Source organism: Pseudorasbora parva, chromosome 4 (genome assembly GCF_024679245.1).
Source record: "Pseudorasbora parva isolate DD20220531a chromosome 4, ASM2467924v1, whole genome shotgun sequence".
Classification (NCBI taxonomy): Eukaryota; Metazoa; Chordata; class Actinopteri; order Cypriniformes; family Gobionidae; genus Pseudorasbora; species Pseudorasbora parva.
The window spans coordinates 2,973,194-2,992,108 of record NC_090175.1 but is presented as its reverse complement, the minus strand read 5'-3'; the positions used below and the strand labels follow the sequence as shown (position 1 = coordinate 2,992,108).

Here is an 18,915-nt window from a genome sequence, read left to right as displayed (position 1 = left end):
CAGCAGCCCAGGTCAGTAGTAATGGCACTGCTATCAACTAAATCTCAAATTTGGACCCCAAAAAAATCCCACAATGCATCACAAAAACATGGCGCATCAATGCTTATATATCCCCCTACCGGAAACCATGTAAGGCTGTAGCAAACTTGTGCAGTACAAATATATATTTAATATGTAGCAACTCAATAAATACACACAGACACACACAGCAATCATTTCACTCACAGATTTAATTACATTTGTCACTGGCAAACCATTAGTGTATACGTGACCACTCTCCCTTGGTTTTTTTATTTATTTATTTTTTAAACATTAAAGATCTGTGTATCTCTGTTTGATGGGCTGAGTTGAATAAGTCATTTCCGCATACAGTGTAGGTGAGATGAAAATAAAATGAACAAAAAACAATAGAATAATCAAACTTTTATTAACAGTTACATAACAAAACCTAAATTATTTTTAACAATAAATATAAATAATAATACCAAATGATACTATTCTTCAAGCTTTATGTTCCATCAAATAAAGTAGTTTTTAACAGTTGTGCAAAAAAAGATCCACAATTATCTGAATAACTGCAAAAAAAAACCTTAGGAAACAATTTTGTGGTGTTAAGCTCATTTTAATGTAATTGCTACTATACACAGAAAATTGGACTGCTGTTTTTTTAAGCAAACATGGTAGGTTTCTCTTGAAGAACAAAAGTTGCTCAGCTTTTTGACAGGAAAGACTTTAAGTCTCTCGCTGTCTGTGCTGGTGCTTGGGTCAGATAAATACCTGCGTGCAATCTGCCAAGCAATGGAAAGCGGCCTTTGTTCATGCACCAGTAGTCAAGGGGATTGTCGCTTCTGCCAATGGGTAGTTCAGCTAGATACGTCTCTAATTTGTTGTGTGGCTGCGCTTGTTACACTGCACTATTAGGCCAAGACATTTGGAGCTCAGATGTTAGCCCAACTATCATACTTAGCTTAACAGCGCAGTGTTCAATTGGATGTCATGATTTCAGGTGCTGTATCAAACCTCTTGTCAAAAATGTATTTGGCACCGTACCCCCTCTTGAGACTTCATAACAAATGTTACATATTTCAACTTTGGTGTCCTCATCTAAAACTTTAAAATACTTCCATACCACTTAATCTTTGATAGGCAGATGCGTGATAACAGCTCTACATGAGTGAAACCTCAGCACTTGCGCACGGATTATATTCATTTTCGATTCACGGTTCCAGCTGTTTTTTTGGCCGGAAACCGATTATGGAAATGTCCGGAAACCGAACATTTTGGTGGCTGAAATTTTGGTGGTTATTCAATAACTTTGTATTTTTTAAGCTTGACAATGTTGATTATCTAGACTTTAAAGCGAGCAACAAAAATAATGACAATATCAAAAATATCTTAATTTGTGTTCCAAACACTGAACAAGTGTTTGGGTTTGGAAGGACATGAGGGTGAGTAAATGACAACAAAAAATAATAATTATATATATATATATATATATATATATATATATATATATATATATATATATATATATATATATATATATATATAAATCACTTTAAGAAAGGTAGACTGGGAAGGATGACTCTTGTCCAAAGTTGGTTTGAGTTCTGCAGACATTGATTTAAATAAAATGTGAACAAGTCATACTGTTGTTGCAGAATTTTAAGAAAAAAGAGAGGAGACAAAAGAAACATTTAAACAAAAGAACGAAGCACTCCTCTGGCTTGGTACATCTCCAAAAAACAAACATGTTTTTACTCTTTAATCCAAAAAAAAAAAATTGATAATGACAAGGAACTTTACTCTCAAGAAGACATCGTTCCCTCTCTTCTGAAAAGCCGAGGAGATGGCATGTGCATCCTCACACAGCAGTCGCCGGTCTCGGTTACTTTCCACATGGGCAAAAAGAACACAAAGTTCATCAAGTCTGAAATATAATTAACAGTTGTCGCTTTTAACAACATCAAAATAATTCAACTGAAACTAAATTCTTTACATTCGGGTTGATCGCAAAGAGAATAAAAATTATTAATAAAAATATAAATTCTGGTGATAACCCTCTATTAACAGACTTCTAAACAATAAAAGAGGCTAAGACTTAAAGGCAAAAACCACAAATATTTCCACTTAAAGCCTTTTTCTAACTTTAACTGCTGAAAAAAACCCTGTACAAAAAAATATTGATAGTTTAATATTATATATATTGACTTGAAATTATCTTTACTTACCATAAACTGTCTTTTACTCGCTTCTATCTGAAGACGCTGAGAAAATGGCGGCTTCTTGAACTGGTTGTCCATATTGTTAAAGTGACGTGCATGCTCTTTAACGGCCGCGTTCCCTACCCAGCACCGCTGGGTCACAGATTAAGATGACCTTCAACCCAATTTGGGCTAAATCAACCCAGCGTCCTAACCCAACAGTCTCAACCCTGTTTTTTTATATATATATTTTAATCCATGCAATTATTAATAAATGGGACACAAACTGTGTTGTGTTTACCTGTCTTTAATCCAGATAGCAATTTATTCTACACTGTAAATCTTTTTTTTTTTTTATTCATGTCTCCAATTGGAAATGTTCTAGTGACTGATCACATATACATTTTTCAGTTGGCCAAATTGAAATTCTGTGAATTGATGTAATTTAATTCACAGAAATTACATTCGGCCAACTGAAAAATTTAGATGTGATCAGTCACTAGAACATTTCCAATTGGAGACATGAATTTTTTGTACAGTGTATAACTATATACTGTTACGGAACAGAGACTCACAACAAGGATGGTAATGATGAGAAACAGCTTTATTGAATTCAGAAGGTAATGGGGACTAGCAGGTGAGAAGAACTGATGTTGAGGAATGCAGACAAAAAATGGTGAATTCTTAGGGTGCTTTCACACTAGCACTTTTGGTGCACACCCGGGTTCGATTGACGTCAGAGTTCGGTTCGTTTGGATGATGTTACCACTAACGCGGTCTTCCGAACTCGCGAACCGCACCCGAGTCTGCTTAAAAAGGTTCGTTTCATGTGAACTCTGGTACGGTTCGTTGCTGATGTGAACGCAATCGTAATAAATCGCAGAAGTGAACCGCTATTAATGATGAATGATTTGATAAAAATTTGTCTTTTGTGTGTTTCACTTATTTACCTGACAAGCGTTACTAACATACTGCAAACAGAGCTGTAGATCTCATTTCTGCTCGTCTTCAGCTTTCTTTAGAGCATTTGCAGTGCATTCGCGGCAGATAGATGCAAGTGCCATTACGTACTGAAGCTCTGGTAACAAAACCAATGGTTCAAAAACAAAAATATTAAAGTGACAGGAGGAACGCTATGCATTCCGCCGCCTTCACGCTCGCTGTCGTTACCGGGTAAACAGCTGCTGCTTTGATGACGCAAACGAACCCCGGTTCAGACCCAATTAGTATAATTATGAACATAGTCCAGCGGGCAGTAAATCAGGAAGACAATGGAGACATGTAACATACACTTGTAGAAAATAAGTGCTGACAGGTAGATTTGTCCTTACTCAAACTAGACCAGATAATGTGCTAGGTGTGTGATGTGGAGATGAGGGATTGATGTGCAGGGGATTAATATTCTGGTGATCATTACCTTTAACTGAAAACACATGTATAAAAGTTGCTTTTCATTTTCAGCTCTGATCTGTGTGCACTTCTTGATGTACCCCTGCTTTTTTGTTTTTGTGTTACAGTCACAGAGAATAATTATGTCAATTATTCTGCTGCCTAGTGAGTCCAAAATTGTCTGCACACCAGATCTGAAAGCACTTCTCAGCCTCTTCCACCTTCTTCTTCTCCTCCATTTTATCTTCAGCCGTCTGATCATCAGTTCTTCTGTAATAAACTCTGACAAGCTCTTCATTGAACCTCTTTGGCAGGAAACTGGACAACTGTCAATACAAGATTAAAATCACACACCATGAGTTTTATAAAGATACTTGATCATGAAATAAACCTCACTGAGCCCAACACTGAAAAAAAGAGTTTCAAGCTCTAGTTCAATTTTTTTACCAAAATGCATTGCTAAGGAATAAATGACACTCATTTATAAATATTCTGCAATGGTCCAAAATTAAACGTTCATGAGAACCTGATAATCTTTAATGGTAGAAGCTTGATTAGGTTTCCTCTTGCTGTAGAAATAGACAGAATCAATGGGGTTTTTGTCCTTCATGCCGTGATCCAGATCAACCACCTAAATAAGACATGAAATAGTGAAGATATGAAGGTAAAGGTGAATATAACAGTGATATATAACTTACATAAACTGGTAACTCTCCGGCGTTCAGGCAAACAGCAGGGTTTGTGGGTTTGTACTTTTGCACTGCAGCTTCCCATGTTCCCGTCAGCTCTTCCTGAATTTTCATATTTTAGAAGATTAGTCAGTAGAGGGTTAATCAAACTGCATTGTGTTTTTTGTTGTTGTTGTTTGTTTCTGTCCAACCTTTGGCGTGTTTTTTTCAGTCAGACGAGCTTCTCCCACAAACTTTGGCAGTTTTCTTCTGACGATCTTGTCCAGGATGTCTCTGGATTTCTTCAGGTTCTCAGCAGTGGAGGACGAGATCTGCTCAAAGATCTCATCTGACATAAGATTCAGTATCATTAACTAAAATAGGCTTTTCTGACAATGTAGTGTAAAAGTATTATCCAATGACTTTTTGCAAACCGCTACATTATTTTTTGATGGATACAACTGAAAAAAATGAAAGCTCATTTATTTGAACCTTATTCATTGAAATGAATTGTTTAACATCCGTTTTTGAGTACAGGTCCCCAAAACCGGGGGTGGGGGGGTGGGAGGGGGTCTGCTTTCAGCTGACCTGTGAGTTTGCTGTATTCCTCTGCTGTCTTTATGGCTTCAGAAATCTTCAGCATATCTTCAGGTTTCCCTACTTGAAGGTCACGATCAGCTAGAACAAGCGCTTCAGCAAGCCTAACAGACAGAAAAACATAGTGTTTAAAACATGAATAAAGAGCGCATTCAACTGAATGCTGAATTTTTGTAAGGTCCTTGGAAGACTAAGTGAGGCAGGAGGTTAAATATTGTGTGATCTAACATTGACTGTAAACAGAGAGACTCACATGTCTTCAATGATGTTGCAGATTTTGTGCTGATAGGCCTGGCGATGGAGAGTGTATCGGGTGCGAAACATGTCATAAACATTATCTGCTTCCTGTTAGACACACAAACACATCAGAGAGTCATAGATCCTGTTCCCATGATGCAGTATTCACATTCAAGAGTTTTAAATGTCACTTTTGACTTGAACGTTTAAAGCAGAGAATAAAACTACAAAATAGATGTAATGACTGAGACAGATCTGACGCAATTATTTGTTATATTTAACTAATAAATCTTTAAAACTTACTCTGGAGTCTTTGGCATAAATTATCGATTTTGTTACGCTCTCTAAGTGCTGTTAATGCTACGGAATAATTATTTTTCTGTGGCCATGAAAAATACCCTCACAGGATGAACTGATTGATTGATTGATTGTAATGTTAATGTAGCTACATCAAGTTAATCTCATTACTGATCCAAATATGCATAATTAATCATAATAAATAATCATAATGTGTTATGAATAATAAATAGTATTTCCCCTTTGAGCTAATTCGCTACATAGAGTAAATTATTCAGTATGTGTGTGTTTAGTTAGTAGGGTAGTTGTCTTGTGGACCTTGTCTCTAAAGCAGATGTGATTTCTCCCGTTCACTTCACAGACTCGAGAGAACTTCAGCAGACGCTGATGGTCGAAGCTGTTTCGAATGCCGAGGTGATGACAGTCTCTGTGAGATTTAAATATCATATATATGTATATATTATAACATTCAATATGTTAATCAAAATGCAAAACCTTTTTAAAATTGCAAAACGTAAATACCGTGCAAAATAGTCCCATTTGTCCACATCAATGCCATTCTGTTTGTTTGCCACAATCTCATAGAGGAAGGATTTGTCTTCAGTTCTGCCCTTGTATGTCCACTGAAAAGAAAAGCAAAGGCTGTAAGTAAATTAGACTTCATTAATGCTAAGACATCACAAAAAGCTGCAGTATGAGTATGAACAGCTGGAGTATCAGTATGACCAGCTGGAGTATCAGTATGAGCAGCTGGAGTATCAGTATGAGCAGCTGGAGTATCAGTATGAGCAGCTGGAGTATCAGTATGACCAGCTGGAGTATCAGTATGAGCAGCTGGAGTATCAGTATGACCAGCTGGAGTATCAGTATGAGCAGCTGGAGTATCAGTATGACCAGCTGGAGTATCAGTATGAGCAGCTGGAGTATCAGTATGAGCAGCTGGAGTATCAGTATGACCAGCTGGAGTATCAGTATGAGCAGCTGGAGTATCAGTATGACCAGCTGGAGTATCAGTATGAGCAGCTGGAGTATCAGTATGACCAGCTGGAGTATCAGTATGAACAGCTGGAGTATCAGTATGAACAGCTGGAGTATCAGTATGACCAGCTGGAGAATCCGTATGAACAGCTGGAGTATCAGTATGACCAGCTGGAGTATCAGTATGACCAGCTGGAGTATCAGTATGAACAGCTGGAGTATCAGTATGACCAGCTGGAGTATCAGTATGAACAGCTGGAGTATCAGTATGACCAGCTGGAGTATCAGTATGACCAGCTGGAGTATCAGTATGAGCAGCTGGAGTATCAGTATGACCAGCTGGAGTATCAGTATGAGCAGCTGGAGTATCAGTATGACCAGCTGGAGTATCAGTATGAACAGCTGCAGTATCAGTATGAACAGCTGGAGTATGTACCTCATCACCTGAAGCTTTTGCCCCTTCAATTAACTCTTTAATGAAGGTGACGTCTCCATTGTCCAGGCCGTTCTCTTTCAACACGTTCTCATTCTCAGCCTTCAAACTCTTCACAATGTCATCAAACAACTGAACTGACATCTGCTCATGCTGCAGTAAAGACACAAATAAATACAGCTCAGATCATAAGTACATACAGACCTCAACTGCAGTATCTGAGAAATGTGTTCATTCTCACCTTCCACTTTTCAGGAATGTCATCAGGCAAGCCTAAGAAAAAGAAGCAGATCTAATGTGGATTGTAGGTCATGTTATGCACATTAACAAACTCGTTCAGGTTAATTTACCAAATGTAACAATAGCCCTATTCGGATGGGACTACATAGGAAAATCCCTAGTACTAAATTTGTCCATGCTGCATGGTGTTAAAGTAACTCTGAAGCAGTGTTGACGTTAATGAGATAATTACGGGATTAATTAAGGGATAATTGACCACTAATAGTGACACCTGATGTTAACAATCATTGAAGGAAAGAGAAACAACAAGAACAGGAAAGAGAAGCTGTGTCCAATTCGGAAGGCTGCGTCCTCTGGAGGTCGCATTCGAAGGTCCCGTACGTCATGAGGCCGTCTCATTTAAAAAAAGTAAGTAGGACACTCCAAACACGACCTTCGAATGCACCCTTCTTTCACAGGAATTCGGAGTGTGCATGAGGTGTATCCTTCACGGCTGGAGATAACCCACAATTCTTTGTGTCACTGTTAACAACTGTCATGTTTTTTTACATTATAAGAAAAAACGGCACCACCGCCAGATATACATGCAAGCGTTGATGTGGTGTTTAAATGTAAGTAGTTTCAAGCTTGTTTTTGTTTTTTAAGCTGTATTACCTCAAACAGATATTTGTGGTAAACAGGATTACTGTTTAGTGTTTTTTTTTTTTTTTAGGTTTAGAACATTACATTGCTGTCACGGCAAGAAACGTTTCATAGTCATTTTCAAGTTATAAATAATTTTCATTTATATAACTAGCGTGAGAGCACAACGAGGCTCAACATGTTGGCATGGCAATGAGATACACCTGTCTGCGTGTCCTACAAAGGGCGTCTCGTTTCATTCTTATCGAGGACACTCCGTATACTGTATCCTTCACAGGATGTGTCCTCCGGATGACGCAGCCTTCGAAATGAAATGAAATGAGACACAACAACTACAACTGACGTCTAGCCATTACACATTATTGCACTTATTATTAACCAGTTTCATTTTATTTCTATCATAAATCTACAAAAGTTATTATTGAGAATTGACAGAGGTTTAGATGTTGATGTTTTATTTGTTGAATATTTCTTTTAAGTCACCATGATGATGATCAGTGTTTACTTTATTTGGATTCTAGACTTCACAAACCTATGGTGTTGCAGCCCACCATAATATTCAAAATGTTTTGACTGAAAAGCAGCAAAAGGCCTCCCAGAAAAAACTGCAAGAGACAATATCTAGACAATTGATGTGCAGCCATTTCTCTGTGCTCGTCCAGGAGCCGAATGCTGACCTGCCCTTGCACAGAGCTCCCCTACCTGTGTTGGAGGCATCCACCGAGACTACCTTCATTCTGGAAACCATGCACAGGTTTGTGCCAGTCTGGTACAGATAAGAGTTCTTCCAAGGGGCCAGGGCCATGATACAATCAGCCTTGAAGGCATTCTAGCCACCAAGCGTGTGTGTAGCAGACCCCAAATGAACTACTGAGGAGGTGGCCGTCATTAGACCCAGCGTCCTCTGAAATATTCTGAGGGGACGTGAGACCCTTATTCTGAACAATGCCGCAAGCCTCTGAATCGATAGGGTGCTCTCTGGCACCAGCCAGGCACGCATTTGGGCCAAGTCGAGAACTGTTCCAAGGAAACGATTGGCTGGCTGGATGACAGTGAGTTTTTGGCTGTGTTGATCCTGAATGACCAGGCATTTCAAATGGCTGAGGAGCAAGGATCTGTGAGCTTTCAGTTCGTCTTTGAATGGGCCAAGATGAACCATTTGTTGGGCCAGAGACAGTCCAAATGGAAGGACAGTAGGGTGGTAAGCCAACCCCCCGAATATGAATCTGTGGTGGGTGGCTACCTGGATATGTAAAATATCAGGAAAGTAAGCATCTTTCAGATCAACTAAGAAGAACCAATCCCCTTGGAAAATCTGCGATTTGTTTCAACATTAAAGTCGAAGGTGCAGGCATCGCGGGCTACTGAGTTTTTGCAGACTTTTATGTAGACTTGAAGCAGCTGCAAACTAAAGCGCTTTGGTTTGAAGTGATGCATTGCCTGCTATGACTTCTAAGCTGCAGTGAAACACTCTGCGAAACCATCCACTGCCAGGCTGAAGAGACCGGTGGGGGAGATAGAGAAGCTTCTGTTAATCTCTGTTAAATTTAACCATAAATGATGGCAAGAGTTATCCACTGAGCCCGACCACTCCTGTGCATCAGAAGCCACCAATGACATGCTATCATCAAGGATTTATTTTTCAGATCCTCCAAATGTGACCAGGCCGCTCACGCTGGAGGAGGGGTGCTGGTCTGCGTGTATAAAGACCACTGGTGATTCCTCACCTTCTGGGGAGAGTGATGTACGCGGGACCTGAGCCGGTGTGAGCTTACTCGCACCCAATCGCTCACTGCTCTGGCTTTGCTGTTTTTTCCTCCGAAGTTCCTGGAAGGAAGAAAACCGGAGAGCACAAGGGGCAGAGCCGCTCTCTGAAAAGAATGTGATCCGCAAGCGGAAAGGGACAAGATTCATACTCTTGCAGTGAGAGCAGCTTGTCTTAGTAAGCACGGCTTCTGCATATGCTTTCCCCAGATTGAGGACCTCCGCAGCCTTCGGAGGATGCAGACGTTGAAATGGGAATTGGCAATAGAGCTGAATTAATCATAGAAACATTTTAATATTAGTGTCAGGTAAAAGATGCTTGTCTTTCTGTCTGCTGTATCCTTTATAAACAGCTACCTCTATAAACTTGTAAATTTTTACTTAAATAATGTTTTTGTAATAAATCATACATGATGCATGGAAGCACAGCACATGACCTTCTGTAATCCCTGTGTCTATGAAATAACACACTCTCACCTCAGAGATGTTAGTCCCCTTCGAAACGGTACATGTAATGACAGACATCGAGTAATGAGAATTGTTACTCAAATGTGGTTTTGAAAACTAGTCCCGACCGAATAGAACTAAAGACATGAGTAAGAAAGGTGTGTGTCCACAGAGACTTACCTCTTATTTGTTTTATTTGTTTGGCTTTAGGAATAACCAGACCATCAAATACATGGGAACCTGGACCATGACCTAACAATAAAGAGAGACTTGATACTTCTAGGTATGATTATCATAAATCTGTGCTCAATTTGACGAGGGTTTGGGTGAGTCGAGACTCCATAACAAATACAAAATAACACTTAATATTGGATTATTTTCACTTTCCATAATCATACTCACCCAAGTCGTGACAAAGTCCAGCTATCTGAACACACAGGAAATCCTGTTTGGTGATTTTGAGCTCTGGCTGATTGTCATGGAGAATCTTGACCAGACAACCTGCTAAATGTGCCACACTAACACACAGACAACACAGTTTACTACTAAAAACACTGAATCTAGCAAAAATAAAAATATTTTTATTTTATTTTTTTTAATTAATTAATAATTTACTTGCATGTCATGAAACAGTGAACATGAAAATGTACTCAAATAATTGAAAACATTTTTTGGAATTGTGCTCTCTTCCTAATGTGCCCTGTTTTGTTAATCTGGCTCTAAATCTCTACAGTTATTAACTTAAATATAATTAATGAAACTAAAAAAATTTTGTCTGAGTAAAATATCTCACCCAAGAGAGTGTTCAAAGCGATTGTGAGAAGCGCCCGGAAACACCAGATATGTTCCTCCGAGCTGTTTTAGGTGACGGAGTCTCTGAAACTGAGGAGTATCTGTGATCTTTACCAGCAGGGGAGGCAGCTCAATGTGACCATGAATTGGGTCATTGAAAATCTACAGGATACAAAACGCACTGGTTCATCGCATGAACATTCAATACATTTTGTGACTTAACATGTACAAAAACCATGTTGTTAACAAAAAAATATTTTCTGATACAAAAACTCCTTTCATGGCTGAATTCACAGAGCATTTCATGAGTGAAATGCATCCTGACTGGTGACATGAGTAATTGAATCATTTACTCAACCAATACTTTTCAAACAATGATTCATTTAAGAAAAAGTTCTGCTTGTTTGAGTTTATTTCGTTGCTTAAATAGGTAAGTATAACACACATTTATGCAATTTCTCCATGAAAGGTGCTTTCTGTTATTCACAAAATGAAAAGTACATCATGCTTATGTACACAAAATGGAAGAAACTTATACAGAGAAACCATGTGAGGTGTGCATTTCATAGTATGAGCACACAGTGAGGGCGCTGTGAGGTTACATGTTTAGCTCACTGTGTATCACATCACGAGTATCTTGGGAGCTCATGGTGAGATCAATGAGAGATCAAATTTTTGACCGGTTATAAGCCGAAATGTTACATGAGTAGTTATCTTACCTTCAGTTGTTCTTTTGAGAAGTCTAAGGAGTATTTCTTCAGGATGTCTTGCAATTCATCCTTAATAAGATCCCATAACTGTTGTTTCTCAGGCTCTGGAAAAGCAGGACATTTTATATACCCAGTGTAAAATTGCTCTGTTTACTTGAATAAACACATTAGCACTGCAAACTACGCAATGCTCATTCACGTTATCTCAGGGAACCAGGGTTACATTAGTAACCAGAGCGTTCTCTTATGGTTCAGTTCACTCACATTGCGTCAGTGTTTTCTGACTGTTATGGGGAACGTACTGCAAAACGCCATGCTACTAGCGCAGAATGGAAGAGCAGAACACATTGACGCTTTGGGGGTGCTCCGGCCTCGGTGGGATCTGGCATCCTCCTCTTCACGCCTGAAACATCAGGACTGCTTGGGCTGCTCAGGATCCAGCTCTAACCTCTAACCTGACGCCTGGTTAATGAGCAGCGCTTAGCTGGACTGAAGCTTTACTTCACCTCGTTTCGAACTTAGCCTGGGGCTAAGAAAGTACGAGAATCAGCTTGGCGTGGTGCTGAGTCAGCTACGACTTGGAGCGACTCAAGGCGTTGGAAGAACTGGCCAGCTGTGACAGGAAGTAATGCATCACCTGCAACAGCTTCAGGGCTGCTGAAAAAAAGTTCAGCAAAGCCGAGAACCAAATAGGCCCGAGGGAGAGACTGGTGAGTCGAGGAGGGTTGTCTAGTTGGTGTACTTGATATCCGGCAAATTTAGCCATAGGTGGGGCCAAAGGACCACCAGGTTGGCCATGGCACAATCGATGTTTGAGCCGCAGACATTATGGTGTGCAGGGCAAGATCGGTTGTGTTGCAACCAATGTATGAATTGCGGATCCAGCTGTGCCACTCGAGGTGTACGCTCTGGGCTCAAGGGCAGATGTAGCTATGCACAACTGAGAGAGGTGGGCTGCTTTGGTCTTCCAGCCGTGGGCAGAAATGGAAAAGGGGGAAGTTTGGCATACCCTTTTCCATGTGTGACGTCAACAGAGGTGAGGGTAGATGAAGAAGATTAATGAATGCGTGCTGAGTAGGGGGTGTACTATGACTCGGTCAGTGCTCTGGGAAGAACAGGGCTGGTCACTGACATTATTCAGAGAGAAACAGAGATTCCATCATAAGCATCAGAAAATACTGACAATGCGAGTGTACCATATTCAAAAGGGAAATATATTTTAAATAATTTTATTTTGTCAGTTTATAAATGTAAGAAAGCATTTCAGCAATGCAATCAGAGTGGATGTGTATGGGGCAAGACTTTCTACACAGCAAAATCCCCAGTGTTAAATTAACACTGCTCAGTGCACATATGTGTCCACACTACAGGGTGTTAAAACTAACACTGAAGCAGTGTTCAAGTTCATGAGTTAATTAAGAGATTAATTAAGTAATGATTGACCATTAGTAAAGACACTTGATGATAATTTGCAGAATCACTGAAGGAAAGAAAAAAACAAAAACTTCAACTGACTTCAGCCACAGCTTTAGATGAAATCAGCTGAAGATAAAAGAAAACATTAAATCAATTTTAGTAAAGTTTTCTAATTTAATATTTTAGCAGTAGGACTATATTTTGGAAGTAGTACAAGTGGATGAAGTCCTGGTTATGCCCTTCTGACGTAGCTTTTGTGGGCGTTACTCTTGTAAACAGCTTCCTTTCTACCTGTGTTAAATCAATCGCATTCACTGGTTTTCGTGTTATCTCAAGTCAAGTTGTGGTAAAATAAACACAAATAACTTTATTTTATTATGTATTATCTAAAACCCTTAGACTCGAACAATATTATTGTGCTGAACTTTTTTTTCTGGTTTGTAAATTATAAGTAACAGATGAATATTACTTTAAATATGAACATGGAAGCAGGAGGTAGATGTATGACATGAACTTCAGTCAATTACATATACACATTATTATATGAACGTGAGCTGTGTACATGAACTGCAAAATTCAATCAATCAAATCACACAAGTCTTCCCTTACCTTCACTTTCTTCATAGAACTTTTTTAGATCCTGAAGATTCTTCTTGTGATCAGAGAAAGTTGTTTTGCTTTGTTCAGATCGACGCATTGTCACTTTTTTATCTTCTTTTTGTGGATTGTTAAAAACTCAGATGAGGAGGCTAAACAGATCTGTACAACTGCATACAGATTTAACAAATCAAGCAACTCAACTCGTTGGATTACATGATGGGGAAGTGTTGTCATGAAACTATGAGGGTGTGTCTCAGACAAACGTTGAGCTTTAGTGAAGGGGAAGGAGTCGGATCAGAGCGACTGCTGCTGAAAACACATTCATGAGCTGCCGATCAAACAATATTTGCTCTATAGTTCATGTCTGTGTATTTTTCTTTTGTAGGTGAGCCTGTTAAGCAAATATATGCAAATGTAATTCAAATATTACATAATAAAATGTGAATGTTAACGGGATATGTCATGCCAAAAAAAAAGGAATAATAAAAATAGTAGAATTTACGTAATCTTTTACTCCCCTCATATAATTTTACATCTGTATGACCTCTTCTTTCGATGAAAAGGTATTTTGAGAATTTTTTTATGGGATCCAGTGTTGTTTCGACCAACATTCCTCAAAATATATTATTCTGAGTCAAAAGAAAAGACATGGCAGCAGTGATATAATAGATATAGAACACTGTTATAATATTTGGTTCAATGTTGGTATATAATTTTATATAAGGAAGCACAAATGCCAAATTCCCCTAATCATCATCACAATGAGTAAAACCACAGAATATAGTTCTGATGTGCAGCAAAAGATTGTTGAGCTTCACAAAATAGTAAGTGGCTGTAGTAAAATAGCTAAAGCATTGAAAATGTCCACTTCCACCATCAGGGCAATAATTAGGAAGCTCCAATCAACTGAAGATGTAACGAATCTGTCTGAAAGAGGACGTGTGTCTATATCGTCCTAATGCACAGCGAGGAGGAACTGAGTGCACACAGACTCTCCAAGATCACAGATGGAGAATTGCAGAGGTTAGTTGAGTCTTGGGGTCAAAAGCCTAAATTTTTTTTTTTAAAAATCAAACAACCCCTACATCACCATATGCTGTTTGGGAGGGATTCAAGAAAAATCCTCCTCTCTCATCCAGAAACAAACGTTCAAAAGGGACATGGTTCTGTGGTCAGATAAAACTATAAAAAAAGAGCTTTTTGGCAGCAAATCTACCAGATGGGTTTAGTGCAAAGTGGGATAAAAAGTACCCCATGCCCACGGCAAAAAAAAATTAATAAAAAATACAGCTGGACATCTTGTTCAAATACAAGGTATCATGGATTCTAGCAAATACCAACAGATGAAAAATCTAAACCTGACCACCTCTACTGGAAATCTTATAATGGGCCATGGTTGGATTTTCCATCAGGACAACGATCAAAAACAAGCATCAAAATCAAAATTTAAAAGGAAAGATATATATATGGCATGAAGCATGTCACCATTGTTGAGATTCATAGGCTGATTCTTGATGTCAGTTTGTGAGTAAATCTCGCAGGAGTTAAAAGTTATTTGTAAAAACCTGTTTTAAAAATGATTTAGTTTTTCTGATTAAATCCTTGTTGGATCTTTTCTAGAATAAAACAAAGTTAATAGTATATTGCTGGTACTCTGTCATAAGACCAGTGAATAAAGTCACTTCACAAAAATTATATACTTATCATCAAGCAGCCAACAGCATCTGTTTTCTCTTGCTTTACTTGCCATAGCAAAACTTACATTAAAAAGTTGTCAAACTGCCCAACTAAAGAAAACGTCTCGGTTACGTATGTAACCCTAGTTCCCTGAGGGAATGAAACGCTGCGTCGAAACGCTGTGAGAACGCCTCTGCGTTAATGCGTCGTGAAGCACGTGTAGAACCAATCCATCGGGAGATCGATCGTCGCCGGCGTGATGACGTCATCGACCGGAGACTATAAAAGGTCCGCGAACACAAACAGGAACTAACTTCTGATAAAGCCTGAAGTAAGTGATCACGGGCACGCCGGGAGTATGGCAGGGCGACGCAGCGTCTCGTTCCCTCAGGGAACTAGGGTTACATACGTAACCGAGACGTTCCCTTTCGGGGAACTCGAGCTGCGTCGAAACGCTGTGAGAACGCTTATACCCACATCGCCATGGGACCAAGTGCCTCGTATGTGTAAAGCCGAAGCGCACACGATTACGAGAGTACCTGCGCCCCAACAGTAGATGCCAAATCTAACTCGTAGAATCTGACGAAAGTTAGTGGCGAAGACCAGCCTGCCGCATTACAGATATCTTGGAGGGAAGCCCCCGACAAAAGTGCTTTAGAAGCAGCCATACCCCTGGTAGAGTGCGCCCGGACAGCCAGTGGAGATGGCTGCGCGGCCGCCTCATAAGCAAGTGAAATGGCCTCGACCACCCACTTGCTCATTCTCTGCTTAGACACTGGAGCCCCCCCTTAGGGGCTCCGAAACAGACGAACAATTGATCGGTCTTTCTCCACAAGACAGCTCTGTGGACATACGTGTCTAACGCCCTAACAGGGCACAGCAGATTTAGTCTTTCCTGGTCTGACGTCGTGAAAGGAGGAGGACAGAAGGCTTGGAGAGTTATGGGGCCCCGTGGGCTTGTAGGAACCTTGGGGACATAACCCGGTCTGGGATGCAGAAAAGCCTTTACCATCCCAGGCGCAAACTCTAGGCATGAGGGCCCAACCGACAGGGACTGAATATCTCCTATTCTTTGCGAGATGATATGGCCAAAAGAAAGATAGTTTTGAGGGTGAGGAACTTATCCGAAACCTCCTCTAAGGGTTCAGACGGAGGCTCAGACAAGCCCCGCAAGACAATGGCCAAGTCCCATGCTGGGACCCTCGAGTGCATAGCCGGCCTCAACCTTAAGGTACCACGGAGGAAACGTGTAATAAGAGGGTGTCTTCCCAAAGACACTCCACCCAAAGGGAAGTGGAAGGCACCCCAGGCCGCCACGTACACCTTTATTGTGGAGGGGGTCAACCCTGCCGAGAACCTTGCCTGCAGGAACTCCAGCACTGTACCAACCGGGCAGTTAACTGGGTCCCACTGGCGTTCTCTGCACCATGCTGAGAAAAGTTTCCATTTCAAAGCGTACAGCTTCCTCGTGGACGGAGCTCTGGAGTGAAGGATGGTCTCAACGACCTCGGCCGAGAGACCCTCCTCTATGAGCCTGGCCCCCTCAGAGGCCAAGCCCATAGTTTCCACATCTCTGGGCGTGGGTGCAGGAATCTCCCGCCCGCCTGAGAGAGTAGATCCCTCCTGGTCGGAATCTCCATCGGAGAGCCTTCCAAGAGAGATATCAGGTCCGAAAACCAGATTCTGGTCGGCCAGTACGAAGCCACTAGAAGTACCTGGGCCCCGTCCCGGCGTACCCTCTCCAGAACTCCTGGAAGCAAGACAATCGGGGGGAAGGCGTACAGGGGTAGCCTCGGCCACTCCTGTACCATGGCATCCAGCCCCAGCCCACTGCGGGCAGTGAGAATTCTCCTCCGAAGCAAATAGATCTATCTCTGCCTTCCCATATACCTTCCATAGGAGCTCCACCACCTCTGGGTGGAGTCTCCATTCCCCGGGCCTCGGCCCCTGGCTCGACAGGCTGTCTGCTTCCTGATTCAGGACCCCCGGGATATATACTGCTCTGACTGACAGCAATTTCCCTTGGGCCCACAGGAGGATCCGACATGCCAATTTGTCCAACGGACAGGACCTCAGACCCCCCTGATGATTTATATAGGCGACCACCGATGAGTTGTCTGTCCTGACTAACACATGGTGGCCCCTGAGGTCGGGCAGAAACTGTTTCAATGCAAGAAACACTGCAAGCATCTCTAGCCGATTTATGTGCCAGTGCCGCTGATGTTCCTGCCATAGACCCTGCGATGAGTGACCACTCATGGTCGCCCCCCAGCCCGTGAGAGAGGCATCTGTCGTTAGCGTTACGCGTCTAACATGAGCCCCCCACACGGGACCCTGAGATAAAAACCCCGGGTTTTTCCACATGACCAGAGCACGTAGGCATCGCCGCGTGACTTTGATCGTGCGGAGCGGATTTCCCCTCGGGGAGAACCCTTTTGTTTTGAGCCACCACTACAGTGGCCTCATGTACAGTAGGCCAAGAGGTATTACGTTGGACGCTGCTGCCATGAGACCTAACAGTTTCTGGAACTGCTTCACAGTGACGGCCCGGTCTAGCTTCTGCTCTTTGACTGCTGCCAGGATCGTTGCTATGCGTGTTGGCGATAATTGCGCCCGCATAATTACCGAATCCCAGTCCACGCCTAAAAAAGTGGTTCTCTGAGCCGGAGAAAGCACACTCTTCTTGGCGTTCAGCCTCAACCCCAATTTCGACATGTGTGCGAGAACAGCATCTCGATGCTGAACCGCCATCTGTTCTGTATTCGCTAGAATCAGCCAGTCGTCGATATAATTCGGTATGCGGATGCCCTGCAGACGCAACGGCGCCAGCTGCATCCACACACTTGGTGAATGTGCGGGGTGACAGAGCTAGACCGAAAGGAAGTACACGATATTGGTATGCCTCTCCCCCGAAGGCAAACCTCCGGAACTTCCTGTGATGTGGAAGGATGGAGACAAAATACACATCTTTGAGGTCTATGGTGACAAACCAATCCTCCGATTTGATCTGCGACAGAATCTGTCTGAGTGTGAGCATCTTGAACTTGAGCTTGGCCACTGAGCGATTTAAGAGATGCAGATCTAATATCGGGCGTAAGCCCCCATCCTTCTTTGGCACGATGAAGTAACGGCTATAAAACCCAGACTCCCTGCCGGGAGGAGGAACCCTTTCTATAGCCCCCTTTGGCAGGAGTGTCTCTACTTCCTGTGCCCTCACCAGAGCCTGCTCTGGGCCCACCTCTGTAGGTAGGACACCGCTGAAAGGAGGTGGCCGCCTTTTAAATTGAATGGCATACCCCCTTTCGATTATCTGCAGGACCCAACGAGATATATTTGATAGACGTTTCCATTAGTCTAGAAAATCTACTAAGGGAACCAGCCTCTCGAGGCTGGCCTCTGGTGTACTTTGAACAGCAAGCACAGTGCCCTGAAGCGGCGGACCGGCAGGGAACGACTGACTTGACTGCTCGGGAGCCCCCCGAAGGGGGAGCGGACCACCCTCGAGTGGCCCGCGGGGACCGTCTGTGCCCCGGCATTGCGGCGGGGTTGGCAGCGCGGCCCCCAGAGGGCGCTGGAGGACAACGGGTACCGTAGGCAGAGGTAAACATCGTTTCCCTTCGGAGGGAACTACCCTCAGCGTCCTTTTGTTTCCCCTGCCCTCCGAGGAGGGGGCGGTTCACCCTCAGGTGGCCCGCGGAGACCCTCTGCGCCCCGACATTGCGGCGGGGTTGGCAGCGCGGCCCCTTGAGGGTACCGAAGGAAGACGGGTACCGTATGCTGAGGTAAGCACCGTCTTCTCACGGAGGGGAAACTAAGGGAACCAG

General features: G+C 42.1%; 1 protein-coding gene across 1 annotated transcript; it reads right to left on the bottom strand.

Annotated features, from left to right (window-relative positions):
• Positions 1-2,805: 2,805 nt before the first annotated feature.
• Positions 2,806-13,576, bottom strand: LOC137072681 (deoxynucleoside triphosphate triphosphohydrolase SAMHD1-like). The gene is made up of 15 exons (XM_067440595.1): positions 13,424-13,576; positions 11,408-11,502; positions 10,690-10,850; positions 10,299-10,414; positions 10,077-10,148; positions 7,045-7,076; positions 6,807-6,956; positions 5,915-6,015; positions 5,711-5,819; positions 5,112-5,203; positions 4,850-4,962; positions 4,474-4,610; positions 4,292-4,384; positions 4,120-4,224; positions 2,806-3,919 (listed from the first exon to the last, which is right to left on the bottom strand). Exons 1-15 carry the CDS (start codon positions 13,509-13,511, stop codon positions 3,740-3,742), a joined length of 1,644 nt encoding a protein of 547 aa, XP_067296696.1. The 5' UTR covers positions 13,512-13,576; the 3' UTR covers positions 2,806-3,739.
• Positions 13,577-18,915: the final 5,339 nt, after the last annotated feature.